Genomic DNA, 17,989 nt, shown 5'->3' on the forward strand with positions numbered 1-17,989 from the left:
GGGCCTAGCCGGCGCACGCTGCAGCCCTTTAGGGAGCTGGGCTACGGTGTATGGCGGGCTCTCCCCCAGGGCGCAGGTCCTCTCTTAGTGCCCCTCAGAGCCTGACTGCATCCCTGCCCTCCTGGGATCCTGCTCCAACTCCCTGGGAGCGTCTTTCCTCCGGGAAGATTGGTGAAGCTCCTGCTTCTCCAGGACGGGGCTTTCCTCTCCTGGGGGCATTTGCCTCACCCCGGCTACTCGTGGGTCCCCTCCCCCTTGGATGCTTTTTATGTCTTTATTTTTTTTTTTCCATCTTCCTACCTTGATAGAAGCACGGACTCTTCTCATTGTAGCATTCCAGCTAGTCTCTCTTTAAATCTCAGGCCGAATTCGTAGGTTTTCAGGATGATTTGAAAGTCATCTAGGTAAGTTGGTGGGGACAGGTGACTTGGGGACCCTCCTCTTCTGCCATCTTGCCCCCTCCCTCTGAAATAATCTTAAATGCACACCAAAGTTGGAGAAGTAGTACATAGAAATACAACACATTGTGTTTCCATATCCCATTCCCCTGGGTTCTCCAGTTGTTAGCATTTCTGAACCATTGGTGGGGAGCTACAACAATCCCCACTTATTCTCAAGGCTTCAGTGTGTATTTCCTTAGTGTCAAGGTATTAACATTGATCCAGTATTACTTTCTAATCCACAGATCTAATCAGATTTTGCTCATTGTCCAATAGTATCCTTTATAGGTCTAGAACCCGTCTCAGGATCGTTCATGTGTTGTCTCTTTAGTGTTCAGTATGGAACATTCTTTAATTCTTCCTTTTGATGGATATCACAGGAAGGTTGTAGAGTTCTTTTCCGTGTATCCCATCGGGTGTGTGCATTGTTGATTTGCGGCATTACTGGTGATAGTAATTCTTATTGTTTGGTTAAGAGTGTCTGCCAGGTTTCTACACTGGAACTTAATAGAGTGTGTAAGTAAGTATTCAAGGGGAGATATTTGAGACTGTAAATAGGCATTAGTGCCTTGTTCCTTATCATATTTTACTTACCAGTTTTTAGTATCTATTGATGATTTTATCTGAATCCATTATTACTGTGGTAGTTGTCACATGGTGATTTCTCAGATTTCATCATTCCTTTTTTAATGTAATTTTCTCTGTTCTTTTGTGAGAACTTCCCTTCTCTTTTTTGTCTATCTATGTAGGTATAGATTCTTGGGATACCATTTCACTCAAAAAATGACATCCATTTCTATTATCATTTGACACCCAAATTGTCTCAGACATGGCATCATTGCAAGCCCTTTTTGGCACAACAGCGTGTTCCAGACTTACTTTTCCTTACCCTGCCCCTGCTCTGGAAGCATCCATTTCTCCAAATAGCCCTGGTTCCTTATAGGCATCATCCAGATTATTATACCCCTATATTCCTGTCATTTCAGTTTTTATTTGATTCATGAATTATGGCAAAGTAATTTTCATATTAGTATTAAGTTAGTATTAATCACATATATTGTATGTGGTTAATATATTCCATTGAATGCTTTTGCTGCTTTTCAGTGAGTGAGATTCTGTAATGTTATCGTTTCTGACCAACTTGATTTAACAATTCCCTGGGTCTCCATGCAGAGGTAGGAGCAGGGTCTGTTTCTTTAAAGGGAGAAATTAGGGCAGCCCTGGTGGCTCAGCGGTTTAGCGCTGCCTTCAGCCCAGGGCATGATCCTGGAGACTCAGGATCGAGTCCCACGTCGGGCTCCCTGCATGGAGCCTGCTTCTCCCTCTGCCTGTGTCTCTGCCTCTCTCTCTCTCTCTCTCTCTCTCTCTCTCTCTATCTCTCTCTCTCTGTGTGTGTGTGTGTCTCTGCCTCTCTCTCTCTCTCTCTCTCTCTCACACACACACACATAAATAAATAAAATATTAAAAAAATAATAAAGGGAGAATCTGTTCCTAGCCTGGAGAGGTGTGGTTTCTGGGGCTGCCTAAGTCAATGAAACTTATACTTTAGATATGTCCCATTCCCCTTGAGTTTCCTAAGTGGGGCTTGTGCTTCCTCTTGCTTGTATTTACGTATTCTTTGAGTTTATGGTTAAACTGGTTACTGTTTCTTAATGTATCATTCCTCATTTTAATTGTTGGACTTTTTAGGATGTTGAAAGCCAAAATAAAGCGTCAGGCCCAGAACCTCAGTCGCTGGATGAGTTCACCAGTCTGTTGGTTGCAGATGACACCCGAGTCATGGTGGACTTGCTCAAGCTATCTGTGTGCAGCCGGGCAGGTGACAGAGGCAGGGAAGTGCTTTCAGCTGTGCTGTCTGGCATGGGTACCGCCTACCCACAGGTAAGCCACACAATGCATGCTGTGGGCCTCCTCTCCAAGGAATGTGCTACTGTTGACATCACACCTTATCTTGTACTTGATTTTATTCTGAAGATAGCAATTTGGAAGGACTCCTTGTAAGCAAGTCCTTTCTGTCAATATGCTGCGCTTGTCCTCCCAGTGTGCCTGTGGGTATCATTTTGGTACTTTTTGCCATTTAGAAATTTCTAATTTTTATGAAGTCAGATCTACCAGGTTTTTTTTTTAATTTATTTTTTATTTTTTTATTTTTTTATTTTTATTTTTATTTTTTAAATTTATTTATGATAGTCACAGATAGAGAGAGAGAGGCAGAGACATAGGCAGAGGGAGAAGCAGGCTCCATGCACCGGGAGCCCGACGTGGGATTCGATCCCGGGTCTCCAGGATCGCGCCCTGGGCCAAAGGCAGGCGCCAAACTGCTGTGCTACCCAGGGATCCCTAATTTTTATTTTTTTAATTGATGGCTTCTGGATTTTGTATTATGCTGAAAAAAATGCTTACCTACATGACATTATGTAAGGAAATTTTCCCAAGTTTCTTCTAGTTGTTCTTCTGATTTCATTTATTATATTTATATTTTTCAGCCATCTGGGATTTATCTTTTTTATTTTTTTATTTTTTTATTTTTTTTATTTTTTTATTTTTTTAAAGATTTATTTATTTATTCATTCAGAGAGAGCGAAGAGAGAGGCAGAGACACAGGCAGAGGGAGAAGCAGGCTCCCCACAGGGAGCCCGATGTGGGACTCGATCCCGGGTCTCCAGGATCACACCCCGGGCTGCAGGCGGCGCTAAACCGCTGCGCCACCGAGGCTGCCCTATCTTTTTTAATATTAAAAAAGATTTATTTATTTTGGGGGTAGAGAGTGTGAACGAGTCGGGGAGAGTCAGAGGGAGAGAATCTCAAGCAGACTCCCCTCTGAGCATAGAGCCTAAGATAGGGCTCCACCTCATGATCCTGAGATCATGACCTGAGCTGAAACCAAGAGTCAGAAGCTTAAATGACTGAGCCATCCAAGTGCCCCATCTGGGATTTATCCTGATATAAGGGATCCCTAAGGTAAGGATCCAACTTATTTTTTTCCTAGATGGAAAGCATGTTGTCTGACACCAGATTATGGGATAATCTATCCTTTTCTCAATAATTTGAAACTTTTAATCATTTTAAATTCCTGTATATATTTGGGTCCATTTATGGACTCTTTTCTATTAACCTAACTCTTTATGGGCTAATACTACAGTGGTTTAACTATGATAGCTTTAAGTAGGTTTTTATATTTGGTAACACTAGATCTAATAGGATTTTCTGCTGTGATGGCAATGTTCTATAGCTGAGCCATTCATTGTGATAGCTTCCAGTCATGTGTAGCTGTTGGCCACTTAAAATGTACCTGAGGAACTGAAGTTTTCATTTTATTTAACTTTAATTAATTTAAATTTGTATAGCCACATGTGGCTGGTTTGGGATATAAAGTCAATATTGTATCAGTATATCTTAGAAATTGCATTGATCAGTCCTAAATTAAGGACTTCTGTGTCAGTAGCCTTGCTCTGCCTTTTTAGACCTGGCCACATCAGGGAGTCTGATGTCATGTGCTCTGTACAGATGTGTAATCTGTGTTTCTCTGGGTCCCATATCACTACCACCCAAATGAGAGGGTACTTAAGTATGGTTGAGTGGTCTTGAAAACAGTAAATGGTTTGGTAGTTAGTAAATCATTTGGGGCTTGTTGCCACAAGCAAAAGTTTAATTTTTTTTTCTTTTTTGTTTTTTTTTGTTTTTTTTTTAATTTTTATTTATTTATGATAGCCACACAGAGAGAGAGAGAGAGAGAGGCAGAGACACAGGCAGAGGGAGAAGCAGGCTCCATGCACCGGGAGCCCGATGTGGGATTCGATCCCGGGTCTCCAGGATCGCGCCCTGGGCCAAAGGCAGGCGCCAAACCACTGCGCCACCCAGGGATCCCTAATTTTTTTTTCTTTACAAGTTTATTGCATTTGTGAGAGGAAAGGATATGAACGAGTACATGTATTTAAAGTAACAGTGCCCAGCATTTGTTGCACACATATCTGCCAGGTCCATTTCTGGTATGTTCTTAGTACAGAGGGTAGATGTTGATGTTCTCTGTTTACAGATAAGGAAACTGAGACTCTTGAGAGGCTGTTTCTGGCTCATAAGCACCTAGGTTGCTGATGGGTAGGAGAAATGGTATTGGATGCTGAGTGCTCTGAGGGCAGATCCACATCTATAACCCCTGTGTCATCCTCTCCTGAGAAGCTTGTTGGTCTCTCTGATGGGTTTTGCAGGGGAAGATTGTGCAGCCCAAAAGACCCCTGATGGGCTATTCAGTAGGTGTTCGGTAATACTAACATCTCTGTCTCAGTGACACACACCCACACCAGGTTCAAGGGGAGACAGAGGCAAAAATAGGATTGTCTTCAAACTGTCCTGACTATTGGCAAGATGCTAATCCTATGTCCTATCCTGGCCTAATATTTGGAATTCTTAAAAGAGAGATGTATGAATTTATAGTCCTAATACCTGGATGGCAGTGATACTAGTTTGTCATTAATAAAAAACTGTTTAATAAGCTAATCTGTTATCTACATATGAAGAGAAATAGAGAAAAAAATAATTCCTGAAAAGTATGGAAGACAGAATAGTTCTTTTTCTGAATTTAGAAAATTTATATGTTGTTATTGCTATATTAACCTATTCTTAATTTAAAAATAGAAATCAAGGAGTTTATAATCACCAGTTTTGACCACTTGTATATGAATCACTAAAATTTTTAAATGAAATAAAGACATCATGGATTGTTGAAGGAATATGGTATGGGGGTTGACCTTTAATGTCCTGAATCAAGAGAAATCCCTGTTTATGTTTGTATTTATAGCTCCTCGTTCCAGATATTCTGCTGCTGTTTGTCCTGGATGGCTTGATCATTCTTCTCTATTCCTATTGTTCCCCAGATGTCTTCTTGGATCTTGGTCATTTTATCACCTTTCTGGTCCTTGATATTTTGTTCCTGAGGAAGATTTTTCTTTTCTTGGAAGTAATCTTGTCTTTGTGTAGAAGGAAACTGTTATCACACAGTTTCATCAGTTGGCACGTGTTGAGTGCCTTGTATATGTCAGGCACCGCCCACCTATGTACTTACATATTTAGGCACCTCTATGAGCTGTGTCCTATTTTGATGTTTATAGGCAAGGGAACCAAGCCCTGATTTAAACTAGATTTCACAAATTCCCAACTCCTCCACTTTGCCACCCTGTGCCTGTGGAAAGATCTGGAGCAGGGTGAGCAGGAGTAGTATCCTGACTTGATATGTGTCCCTGCTTCCTTCACCAGGTGGCAGATATGTTGCTGGAGCTTTGTGTTACTGAACTGGAGGACGTAGCCACAGACTCACAGAGTGGCCGCTTGTCCTCTCAGCCTGTGGTGGTAGAGAGTAGCCATCCCTACACGGACGACACTTCTTCCAGTGGCACAGTGAAGATACCAGGTATTCAGTGCTGGCATTGGGGGAATCTTTGCCTTTAGAATGGCTTCATTTCTGTAATTACATCAGTGGAAGTAACCATCACCATTTTATTGAAAAGAAGCTACGGAATTGATTTAGAATTATTTCCCCAACTTTTCTAAAAAACACTTTTTTTCCCTCCAAATAAAAAACATGAATATAGAAAACCCTGCAAAGTGAAAGTTTAGGTTAACAATTATTAGGTGGATACTTTAGTCACCAAAACTCAGGTCTAGAAGAAGTCCTGTGCAGTTTCTAGAAGCCCTTCTTGTGGTCTCCACTAAACTAAACTGATTGCTGTCCTGATTTGGAGATAAGACTGACTTGTATTCCTGGACAGTTTATATTACCCAAGTGTGCTTCCACTTCTTAAATCCCTTTTTAATCAATAATTTCTTTTTTTTTTTTTTTAAGTTTCTTATGGTAACCTTAGTTTCTTCCTTTATTTTTTTTTTTTTTCCCTTTTTCTCAATAATCAATCTGTTGAGGAACCTGGGCCTTTGACATTTTGGGCTTCCCTGCAACCTGGATTTGCATACTCTTGCTGTACTTCAGCCTGTTCTTCAGCCTCGTCTTTCTGCAAATTTGCCCTGATTCAGAATTCCAGGTAGTTCAGTCCCATTGGCAAGACCATTGGTGATTATGACCTAGCATCTAGAAGTACCTGGTGCCTCTTGTCTTTCCATATGTGATGTTAGCAGCTACTGATGCTGATGCTTGGAGCCTGAGGCCATTACTCCACTGGGGTTGAAAACACTGCTCTTCTAATGGCTTCATTTCTTTCTTACTTACATACTTTATAATACTTTATATAGAGGCACCAGGTACTCCCAGATGCTTTAGTTGGTTACCCAGCGGTGCTATTTGCATAAGCAAGAAGGGATTAAAAGCTTAAGTTTTTTTTCCTCCTATTTTTATTTTTAAGAGGATGAATTGTTTCCCTATCATCCCTATCATCATCATGAAGGTGACCAGTTAGTTTTTTCCTTTTATATCATTGTGAACTCATGGATTTTAAACTCATTGTGAATGATGGGCTTTGATAATTGTGATTATGATCCTACTGAAACTCAAATGATCTCATCTCTAGACATCAGGAACCTCTTCAGTTTGTCTCTGGAAATGACTTTGGTGGTCCATTGGTAACCTCTGTGCAGTATGATGTGACATGATGCTTTAGGCTTGTCATATAGTTCCTGCCCTCCACCTGGAATCTTCCTTTGGTGACTTTTAGTGGTTATGGCATTTCAGATTACTGGGCTGTTATTCTATTCTGTTCCTAGATCTTTTCAGTGACAGAGATATGATGAATGGTTGGGCAGTCCACTGACTGGCTTTTTTCTTTTGAGTCTATACTGATATATTAGTTCAATCAGAACTGCAAGATTTCTACTTTAACCTCTGCTGTTACATCTGTTTTCTTCTATACTGAAAATCCTCTTTAGGGGATAACAGAATTAGAATGACTAATAGTTATTCATTTACTTTATCTCAAAACAACGGACTCAGGATTCAATTCTTGTATAAACATGAATAGAGTTCCTGAAAATAGTTTGAAAATTTTTTTGGCCTATGCTGACTTCTTCCTTCCAACTTTATTAACATGATTATACTTATGTTTACCAAAGCATAATAGCTATTATATACAATCCTTATGTTGAATCTTCATTTAGTCTTAGTTTTACTCTGTTTAATGCTTCTTCTAGCCCTTTCTCTCTTATTTCATTAGGATTGACTGAAGCTCACTTTCTAGTCAGTTATTCAGCAGGGTTCAGAGGATAGGAGCCCTGGGATCATTTGTCCATGACAGTTTGTGCCCAAACTTGAAAGTTAGCTTTTCTTGGTAGTAAGTCTTTGGATCACATATTCCTCCCTTCTGATAGTGTGATGGTAATAATCTATTTCCTCCCTGTATATGCTGTACTTTCTTTCAGTAATTTTACTAGAATATGTTTTCATGTTAGTTACTGTAGGCAATATTCAAAGATAAGGGATGTGTTCCTTTAAAATGTAGTTTTAGGTTTTTTTCTGTGTATTACAGTTTTTATAGTTTGTATCCTTTAGTTCTCTCATGGACATGTGGTCATCATTGTGTTTTGGATATCTTTTAGAATCAGTGTTTACCACTTCTCTCAAATACCTTTCTTTTTCTTCATTTCCTCCTGTTTGTGTTAAAGCACCATCTGTTGTGTTCATTTGCTCTTATGTTCTTTCTAGTTTAGTCTATATTTTGTAATTTTTTTTGGTAATTTTTTACCGAATCTTACTATTTAATATTTTGGTTGTCCTAATTCTAGCTTACATTGTTTCTTTCATATTTTGATAATTTTGTGAATTGTTAAAAACTTTTTTAGAAGTGGTAGATTATTGTGGTAGATTATTGATTTTTTTTTTTTTTTTTTGGAGGGCACATCTTTCTGGCCTGCATTCATTGAAGGGATGTTATTCTGTTTCTTATTTTCTCTTTTTTTTTTTTTTTAAATTTATTTATTTATGATAGTCACACAGAGAGAGAGAGAGAGAGGCAGAGACACAGGCAGAGGAAGAAGCAGGCTCCATGCACCGGGAGCCTGACGTGGGATTCGATCCTGGGTCTCCAGGATCGCGCCCTGGGCCAAAGGCAGGCGCCAAACCGCTGCGCCACCCAGGGATCCCTTATTTTCTCTTTTTAAAGGTAACTTTGTATTGGATTTGACCTTGATACCTTTATCTTGCTCATTTTTATGTAAAAATTTTTTTCATGACTTTTAGAAAAGTTTTCTTAACTTTAAGCTATTACTTTTTCATGATAGAAATTTAAAAAGCAAAAGGTATTTCTACTGAGCATATTCCTACCATGAGAATCTGGTGTTTCTCTCTTACTTCATACCCACTCCACCAGCAAATCTTAATCATTTCTACTTAAAAAAAAAAACTTAATTCCAATATAGTTAACATATAGTGTTATATTAGTTTCAGGTGTACAATATAGTGATTCAACAATTCCATTCATCTCTCATTGCTCATCACAAGTGCACTCCTTCATTTCCATCACCTATTTTACCGACCCTCTGACCCACCCTCTCTCTGGTAACCATCAGTTTGTTTTCTGTAGTTAAGAGTCTGTTTCTTGATTTTTCTCTTTCCCTCTCTTTTTTCCCTTTGCTCATTTATTTATTAACACATATAAGTACAATCATATGGTATTTGTCTTTCCTGACTTGTTTCACTTAGCATTGTACTCTGTAGCTCCATGTATGTCATTGTAAATGACAAGATTTCATTCTTTTTTATGGCTGAGTAATATTCCTGTGTGTGTGTGTGTGTGTGTGTGTGTGCGCATGCGTGCACAAACACACACATATACTACATATTTATCCATTCATCTATCTGTGGACACTTGGGCTACTTCCATATCCTGGCTATTTTATTTTATTTTATTTTATTTTATTATTATTTTTTTAAATTTCTTATTCATTTATGATAGTCACAGAGAGAGAGAGAGAGAGGCAGAGACATAGGCAGAGGGAGAAGCAGGCTCCATGCACCGGGAGCCTGATGTGGGATTCGATCCCGGGTCTCCAGGATCGCGCCCTGGGCCAAAGGCAGGCGCCAAACCGCTGCGCCACCCAGGGATCCCCTGGCTATTTTAAATAATGCTGCTATAAACATCAGAGTGCATGTATCCCTTTTACTTAGTGTTTTTATATTTTGGGGATAAATACCCAGTAGTGCATTTATTGGATCGTAGAGTAGTTCTGTTAACTCTTTGAGGACCCTCTATACTGTTTTCCAGAGTGGCTGTACCAGCTTGCATTCCCACCAACAATGCAAGAGAGTTCCTTTTTGTCCACATCCTCACCAATACTTGCTCTTATATTTTTGAGTTTAGCCATTTTCACAGGTGTGAGTGATACTTCATTATAGTTTTGATTTGTGTTTCCTTGATAATGAGTGATGTTGAGTTTCTTTTCATGTGTCTGTTAGCGGTCTGTACCTCTTCTTTGGAGAAATGTCTGTTCATGTCTTCTGCCCATTTTTTTTATTGGATTATGAATGTTGAGTTTTATAAGTTCTTTATATTTTGGGTACTAACCTTTTATCAGGTATGTCATTTGTAAATATCTTCTCCCACTCTATCGATTGCCTTTTAGTTTTGTTGATTGTTTCCTTTGCTGTGCAGAGCTTTTTATTTTGATGGAAGTCCCAATAGTTTATTTTTGCTTTTCTTTGCCTCAGGAGGAATCTAGAAAAATGTTGCTTTTCTGATGTTAGAGACATTACTGCCTGTGCTCTCTTTTAGGATTTTTATGGTTTTAGGTCTTTTATCCATTTTGAATTTATTTTTGTGCATGGTGTAAGAAAATGGTCCAGTTTTGTTCTTTTGCATGTAGCTGTCCAGTTTTGCCAACGCCATTTATTGAAGAGATTGTCATTTTTCCATTGGATATTCTTTCTTGCTTTGTCGAAGATTAGTTAACCATAGAGTTGTGGGTCCATTTCTGGGTTTTGTGTTCTCTTCCACTGATTTGTGTGTCTGTTTTTGTGCCAGTTCCATATTATTTTGATCACTACAGCTTGGTAATATAACTTGAAGTCCAGAATTGTGATGCCTCTAGCTTTGTTGTTCTTCTACATTGCTTTGGCTATTTGAGGTTTTTGTGTTACCATATAAATTTTAGGATTGTTCTAGTTCTTCAAAAAATGCTATTGGTATTTGGATAGGGATTATATTAAACCTCTAGATTGCTCTGGGTAGATAGATTTTAACAGCATTTATTCTGCCAATCCATGAGCATGGAATGCCTTTCCATTTCTTTGTGTCTTGAGTTTCTTTCATCAGTGTTTTATAGTTTTCAGAGTACAGGTCTTTCATCTTTTTGCTTAGGTTTATTCCTAGATATCTTATTATTTTTGGTGCAGTTTTAAATGGGACTGATTCTTTGATTTCTCTTTCTGCTGCTTCATTATCAGTGTAAAAAATGCAACAGATTTCTGCATATTAATTTTGTATTCTGTAATTTTACTGAATTCAATTTTCCATTCTAGTAGTTTTTTGATGGAGTCTTTAGAATTTTCTTTCCTTTTTTTCTTTCTTTTTTTTTTTTTTTAAAGATTTTATTTATTTATTCCTGAGAGACACAAAGAGAGACATAGGCAGAGGGAGAAGCAGACTCCTCACAGGGAGCCCAATTAGGGACTCGATCCCAGGACCCTGGAATCATGACCTGAGCCAAAGCAGAAGCTCAACCACTGAGCCACCCGGGTGCCCCAACTGAGCCACTCAGGTGTCCCTCTTTAGGATTTTCTAAATAGAGTATTATGTCATTTGCAAATCAGAAAGTTTTACTTCTTCCTCACCGATATGAATACCTTTTATTTCTTTTTGTTGTATGATTGCTATGGCTAGGACTTTCAGTACTATGTTGAATACAAGTGGTAAGAGTGGGGCACCTGGTTGGCTCAGTAGGGTAAGCATCCAACTCTTGGTTTCGGCTCAGGTTATGATCTCAGGGTCATGGGATCTAGCTCCACATTGAGTTCTGCTTGAGATTCTTACCCTTCTCTCTCCCCCTCTGCTCTTCCCTTCACTTCCCCTCCCCCACACCCCTGTCTGTCTGTTTAAAACCCCACTTTTTTTGAGAATGGACATCCTATCCTTGTCCTATTGCTGACCTCAGGGGTACAGCTTTTGGTTTTTCCCCATTGTGTATGATGTTCACTATGGGTTTTTCATATATGGTGTTTATTATGTTGAGGTATGTTCCCTCTAAACCCACTTTGTTGAGGGTTTTTATCATGGATGGATGTATTTTGTCAGATGCTTTTTCTGTGTCTGTTGAAATGATCATTTAAAAAAAAAATCTTCTCTTACTGATGTGCTGTATCATATTGATCGATTTGTGAATGTTCAACCACCCTTGGATCCCAAAATACCACTTGATTGTGGTGAATGATTTTTTTTTTTAATGTATTGTTGGATTCAGTTTGCTAGTATTTTTTTGAGGATTTTTGCATCTGTTTATCAGAGATACTGCCCTATAGTTTTCTTCTTTTGCGTGGTGTCTCTATCTAGTTTTGCTATCAGGGTAATCCTGGCCTCATAGCTTGGAAGTTTTCCTTCCTCTTTTATTATTTGGAATAGTTTCAGAAGAATAGGTATTAACTGTTCCTAAATGTTTGATAGAATTTGCCTGTGAGGCTAACTGGTCTTGGATTTTCATTTGTTGGTGTTGTGCCCAAGATTGCGAATCCGAGAAAACCACCAAGGAGCTGACACCGATGCAAGTACATGAGGGTTTATTAACAAGCTTGAGCTTGGGTCCAAGTATACCCAACACAGCGGAGCAGGGACTTGGACCCTGAGGTGGGTTACAGCTGGGTTTTTATGGGCTGGTCTAGGGGTAAGGTGGGGTTATTCAGTAAGGGTGGGGGTGAGAATCTCCAGTAAAGAGGTCTCACAAGCTCTTGCTTCCTTATTCTGATAAGGGCATGCTGTGTGATTTTGCCTGTAGCCGAGGTAAGGTAGAGTTCAGTACCTGGTCACAGTGGCCTGGTCACAATGGCCTGAGATGGCTACCGAAGCTACAATGGCTATACTTGTGCCAATGTTAAACTTGAATGGCCCTAGTTTTCTCGGCCTCCACAGTTGAGAGTTGTTATTTTGTTTTTTTTTTAAAGATTTAATTTATTTGAGAGAGAGCGAGAGAGAGCATAGACATAAGCAGGGGGAGTGGCAGAAAGCAGGAGAAGCAGGCTCCCTGCTGACCAGGATGCCGGATGTGGGGCTTGATGCCAGGGCCCTGGGATCACGACCTGAGCTGAAGGCAGATAACCACCTGAGCCACCCAGGTGCTCTCCTGTTGGGAGTTTTTTGATTACTGATACAGTCTCCTTTCTGGTTATCAGCCTATTCAAATTTTCCATTCTTCCTGCTTCAGGTTTGATAGTTTATATGTTTGTAGGAATTTATCCATTTTTTCTTGGTTGTCTAAGTTTTTGGCATATTGTCTTTCATAATATTTTCTTACAGTTTGTATTTCTGTGGTGTGGTTGTTATTTCTCCTCTTTCACTTGTGATTTTATTTATTGGGGTCCTTTCTCTCTCTCTCTCTCTCTCTCTCTTTCTCTCTTTCTCTTTGGTAAGTTTGGCTAGAGGTTTATCAGTAATGTTGATCTTTTCTAAAAACCACCTCCTGGTTTTGTTGATCTGTTCTTTTTTTTTTTTTTTTTTTAGTTTCTGTATCATTTATTTCTGCTCTAATCTTTAATATTTCCTTCCTTATGCTGGTTTTAGGGTTTGTTTGTTCTATTTCTAGCTCCTTTAAGTATAAAATTAGGTTGTTTCTTTTCTTTCTTCTTGAGGTAGGCCTCCATTGCTAGAAACTTTCCTCTTAGAACCATTTTTGCTGCATCCGAAAAGTTTTGGACCATTGCGTTTTCACTTTCATTTGTTTCCAGGTACTTTCTGATTTCTTGGTTAACCCATTCATTTTTGTAGCATGTTATTTAACCTCCATATATTTGTGTTCTTCCCAGATTTTTTCTATGGTTGACTTCTAGTTTCATAGCATTGTGGTCAGAAAAGATTATGAATGGTATGACTTTGATCTTGAATTTGTTGAGACTTATTCTGTGGGCTAACATGTGATCTCTCCTTTTTTTTTTTTTTTTTCATGTGATCTCTTCTGGTGAATGTTCTGTGTGCTGCTGAAAAGAATGTGTCTTCTGCTGCTTTAGAATGGAATGTCTTGAATGTATCTGTTAAATCCATCTGGTTCAGTGTGTCATTCAAAGCCACTGTTTCCTTGTTGTTTTTCTGTTTAGATTATTTGTCCATAATAATCTAAGTGGGTTGTTAAAGTCCCTACAATTATTATTATTATTACTACCAATTAGTCCCTTTTATGTTTGTTATTACCTCTTTATGTATTTGGGTTTTCCCATGTTGGGTGCATAATTGTTATATCTTCTTGATGGATTATTCCCTTTATTATTATATAGAGTTCTTCTTTGTCTCTTGTTATAGACTTGTTTTAAAATCTGTTTTGTCTGATATAAGTATTGGTGCTCCAGCTTTCTTCTGACATCCATTTGCATATAAAGTTTCACCATCTCCTCACTTCAGTCTGCTGGTATCTTTAAGTCTGAAATGAGTCTCTTGTAAGCAACATATATAGATGGGTCTTATTTTTTTATCCACTCTGTCCCCGTATGTCTTTTGATTGGGGCATTAGTAGTCCACTTACATTATTGATAGATACATATTTATTGCCATTTTGTTACTTGTTTTGTGATTGTTTTTGTAACTTTTTCTCTGGTAGTTTTCTTTCTCTCATGGGTTGCTGGTTTTCTTTTGTGATATAGTTGGATTCCTTTTCTTTTTATTCTTTGCATATCTATTACCGGTTTTTGATTTGTGGTTAGTATATAACATTTTCTGCATATAGCTGTCTGTATTAAGTTGATGATTGTGTAAGTTTGAACCCATTGTTTATTCTTCTCTCCCCCAATGTTTCAGGCGTCAAATTTTACACTTTTTATTTTGTGAATCCTTTGATTGATTTTAGTTGTGATGTTTGTTCAGCCATTCTTTGGGTCCTTTTGTGGGTTATTTGCTCTGATATGAGTGTTATCTAGTTTTATCTGTGGAGTGAATTTAGGGTCCTCCTACTCTGTCATCTTCCCCAGAAGTGCCTATTTTTTCTGCTTTTAAAATATATTACTAACTCAGTCATTTCTCTCCAACTGCTGGCCTTTCTGGGCCCAACCAGCTGGTCTCACCCAGTTTATTATACGAATACCACATACTAGCTGGCTGACCATGTATCTACCTCCACTCCTAATCTCCTGTATGCTCCAGAATCATCTCCTTACAGGACATTCGGAGATACTCTCTTAAAATCACCTTGAAAACCATCTCAATCAGAATATACTGGTCCTCTGCTTAAAACCCACCAATATACCCCTGTAACTTAAATAGGAAGTAAACTTCTGACTGTGATCTGTATGACTTTACATGAGCCCTGGTATCCTCTTTAATGTATTCCTTCCTCCCTCCTTTGTCTTTCTTTCCTGGCCCCTTTACATCATCATCGTTGCCAGCCCTGTAGTATATTCTAGGTTCTGGCTTTTTGTCTCACTTTGTATTTGCCATCCACCTGAAATAGTCTTCTCCTAGGCAATTACTTATAGATTTCTGATCATATCTCCCTTGTTCAGATAATCCTTTCTGGTGTAACCACCATATGTAGAAACGGCCTTTCCCCAATCTCATTTCATACTCTTCCTTCTTCATAACAGTTAGCACCCTGTGACATTTAACAGACATCTTCTGTTCCTTACACTAGAGCAGAGACTGGCTAAAATCAGTTACATACAAAGGGTGAGAGTGGAAATCCTTTCCTTGTTTCAATAAGGTGAACATGTTCAGTCTGTCAGCATTATGTCCATTAACTATAGATTTTTAAAATTTAAATTCACTATGTACAATTTCTACAAATGTACATAAAGTACATACTTAGTTTCAGATGTAGTGTTCAATAATTTATCAGTTGCTTATAACACCCAGTGCTCATCACATCATGTGCTTTCCTTAATGCCTGTCACTCAATTATCCCATCCCTCCACCCAACCTCCCGTCCAGCAACCCTCAGTTTGCTTCTTATCGTTAAGAGTCTCTCATGGTTTTTCTCCCTTTCTGATGACTTTCCCTTCAGTTTTCCCTCCTTTACCCTATGATTCCCTGCATTGTTTCTTATATTCCACATATGAGTGAAACCATATGATAATTGTCTTTCTCTGATTGCCTTATTTCGCTCAGCACAATACTCTCTAGTTCCATCCACATCGATGTGAATGGATAAAGATATACACACACACACAATGGAATATTACTCAGCCATCAGAAAGGACAAATACTTAGTGTTTACATTGACGTGAACTGCAGATTTTTTTCATAGATGCTGTTATCAGCTTGAGGAACTTTCTTTCTGTTCCTAGTTTCGGGGGTAGATTTTATGAGTGGATGTTAGATTTTGTCAAATGCGTTTTGTGCATTTTGTTGTTTACTCAATATAGCATATTGCAAATACCATGCTTTTAGTATTAAACTCACTTTGCATTTCCTGAACAAATCACAGTTGTTCACAATTATATGTTGCAAGATTTGGTTTGCTAATATTTTGGTAAGGATTTCTGCATCTATTTTCATCAATAGTATTACTTTGTAGCTTTAACTTTGTATTTTATAATTTATTTATTTATTTATGTAGCTTTCCTTTCCTGTGATAGCTCTGTCTGGTTTTAGTATCAGGACAATACTGGCCTTAATAAATTGGGTTGCAAAGTGTTTTCCTCCCCCTCTGTTCTCTGAGTTTGTGTTGGATTGGTATTATTCTTCCTTAAATAGCTGGTAGAATTCACTAGTGATGCCATCTGGGCCTAGGCTTTTCTTTTTGGGAAGATAAATCTTGTCAGATGTTCTATTTCTATTTTAATCAATTTTGGTAACTGTCTTTTTGGAGTTTGTTCATTTCATCTAAGTTATATAATGTATAGTTATTTATAGTATGCCTCACAACTCTTTATATTTCTATAGGGTTAGTTGGTTCTAATGAAACAACACACTCCCATGTACCTCCTTTACTTTCAATACTCAACACTCCTTCACTTCTGACACCAGATGTGTGAGTTTTCCCCACACATCAAGCAATTCTGTGACACCAGATGGCTGTCCTAAAATTTAAATCCTGACACCATCTACCTGGAGATAGTGTCCGATCACACAGGTTAAGGGCTCAGTCCCACAGCTTCAGATGTCAATCACAAATCTAGATCATCACCTGTGCTTCTGACTGAATTGCTACAAATCAGAGGTTTCCCTGGCTACCTTCTTGGGTTTGATTAATTTGCTAGAGCAACTCACAGAATTTAAAGAAACAGTTTCTTATGTTAACTTTAAAAGCAAAACAGCAAGTGGATTATTTGAGAATAACATAGGAATTGCAGTTTGGCACAAGCAAATCATAGCAAAAGCTATAGATAAATTCACAGAACAAAGGAGAATTATTCTCTTTTATAGAGGAAAGGGGAGAGCTTCAAGGGGCTCTTATAAACAACAATTCCATTGGAGTAAACTACATATTCAAGTGTAATGGCTTTTCTTTGGCTGAGTTGTGATAGTCTTATTGGCTGGGCTATTACTGGAAGAGTAAAAAACCTTGCTTCCTGCTGGGGTGGTCATGTACAATCTTTTTCCTATTGGGAATGCAGGATACCTCTCTTCCTGTGGCAGTCTACAATTGATGAAGAATTGGCCTCTCAACTTCATTTGAAATGAAGTGTCTTTTATTCAGCTTCACACTTAGGTTTACAGTTTATTATAAAGTATATTATAAAGGGTGCAGGTGTATAGCCAGATGAAGAGCTACAGAGGATGAGATCAGGAAAAGGTATGAGTACAGGAGCTTCTGTGGAACTGGGGTGCACCACTCTCCCAGCATGTGGAAACTCATCAAATCTTGCCATTTAGGAGTTTTTATGAACCTTAACCTATAATACCGCCTCCACATTCCCTCCCTTTCCCAGAGATATCTTGGTGGGATTGAAATGTCCAGCCTTCCAGTCACTTGGTCTTTCTGGTGACCAGCCCCATCCTGAGGTGATCTAGGGACCCCATCTTAAGTTAGCTCATTAGCATAACCTCATGCGGGCTCTAAATGACAAAAGTTACTTCTTACAAGAAATTTCTAGGGTTTTAGGAGCTCTGGGCCAGGAATGAGGACAAAGACCAAATATAGAACCTATTATAGCATAGTATTGATGTCCCTTTTTTTTTTTCTTCCTGGTTTTTGATCATTTGTGTCTTCTATGTTTCTGTCCCCTACCCCACCATCAGCCATCTTAAAAGCTTATTTTGTTGATCTTTTTAAAGAACTAACTTCTGGTTTCATTGATTTGGTTTTTCCTTCAGTTTTTCTGTTTTTCACTGATTTCTACTCTAATCTTTATAATTTTCTTCTACTTTTGCACTCTACCTAGTACAATATGTTTTTGCTTTTTGTTTTGTTTTGTGTTTATTTTTTTAAGGTGGAAGCATAGGTTATTGAGACTTCCTTTCTAATAGAGTTTGAAGTGACAGATT

At 38.5% G+C, this 17,989-nt stretch overlaps 1 protein-coding gene across 1 annotated transcript in view; it reads left to right on the forward strand.

Annotated features, from left to right (window-relative positions):
* The window catches only part of HERC2 (HECT and RLD domain containing E3 ubiquitin protein ligase 2), a 242,709-nt gene that overhangs the window by 184,721 nt on the left and 39,999 nt on the right, over nt 1-17,989 (forward strand). Inside the window, 2 exon segments of the mRNA XM_038532568.1 lie at nt 2,130-2,321; nt 5,694-5,847. Of these exon segments, the coding sequence (XP_038388496.1) occupies nt 2,130-2,321; nt 5,694-5,847 (346 nt within the window).

Source organism: Canis lupus, chromosome 3, assembly GCF_011100685.1.
Source record: "Canis lupus familiaris isolate Mischka breed German Shepherd chromosome 3, alternate assembly UU_Cfam_GSD_1.0, whole genome shotgun sequence".
NCBI lineage: Eukaryota > Metazoa > Chordata > Mammalia > Carnivora > Canidae > Canis > Canis lupus.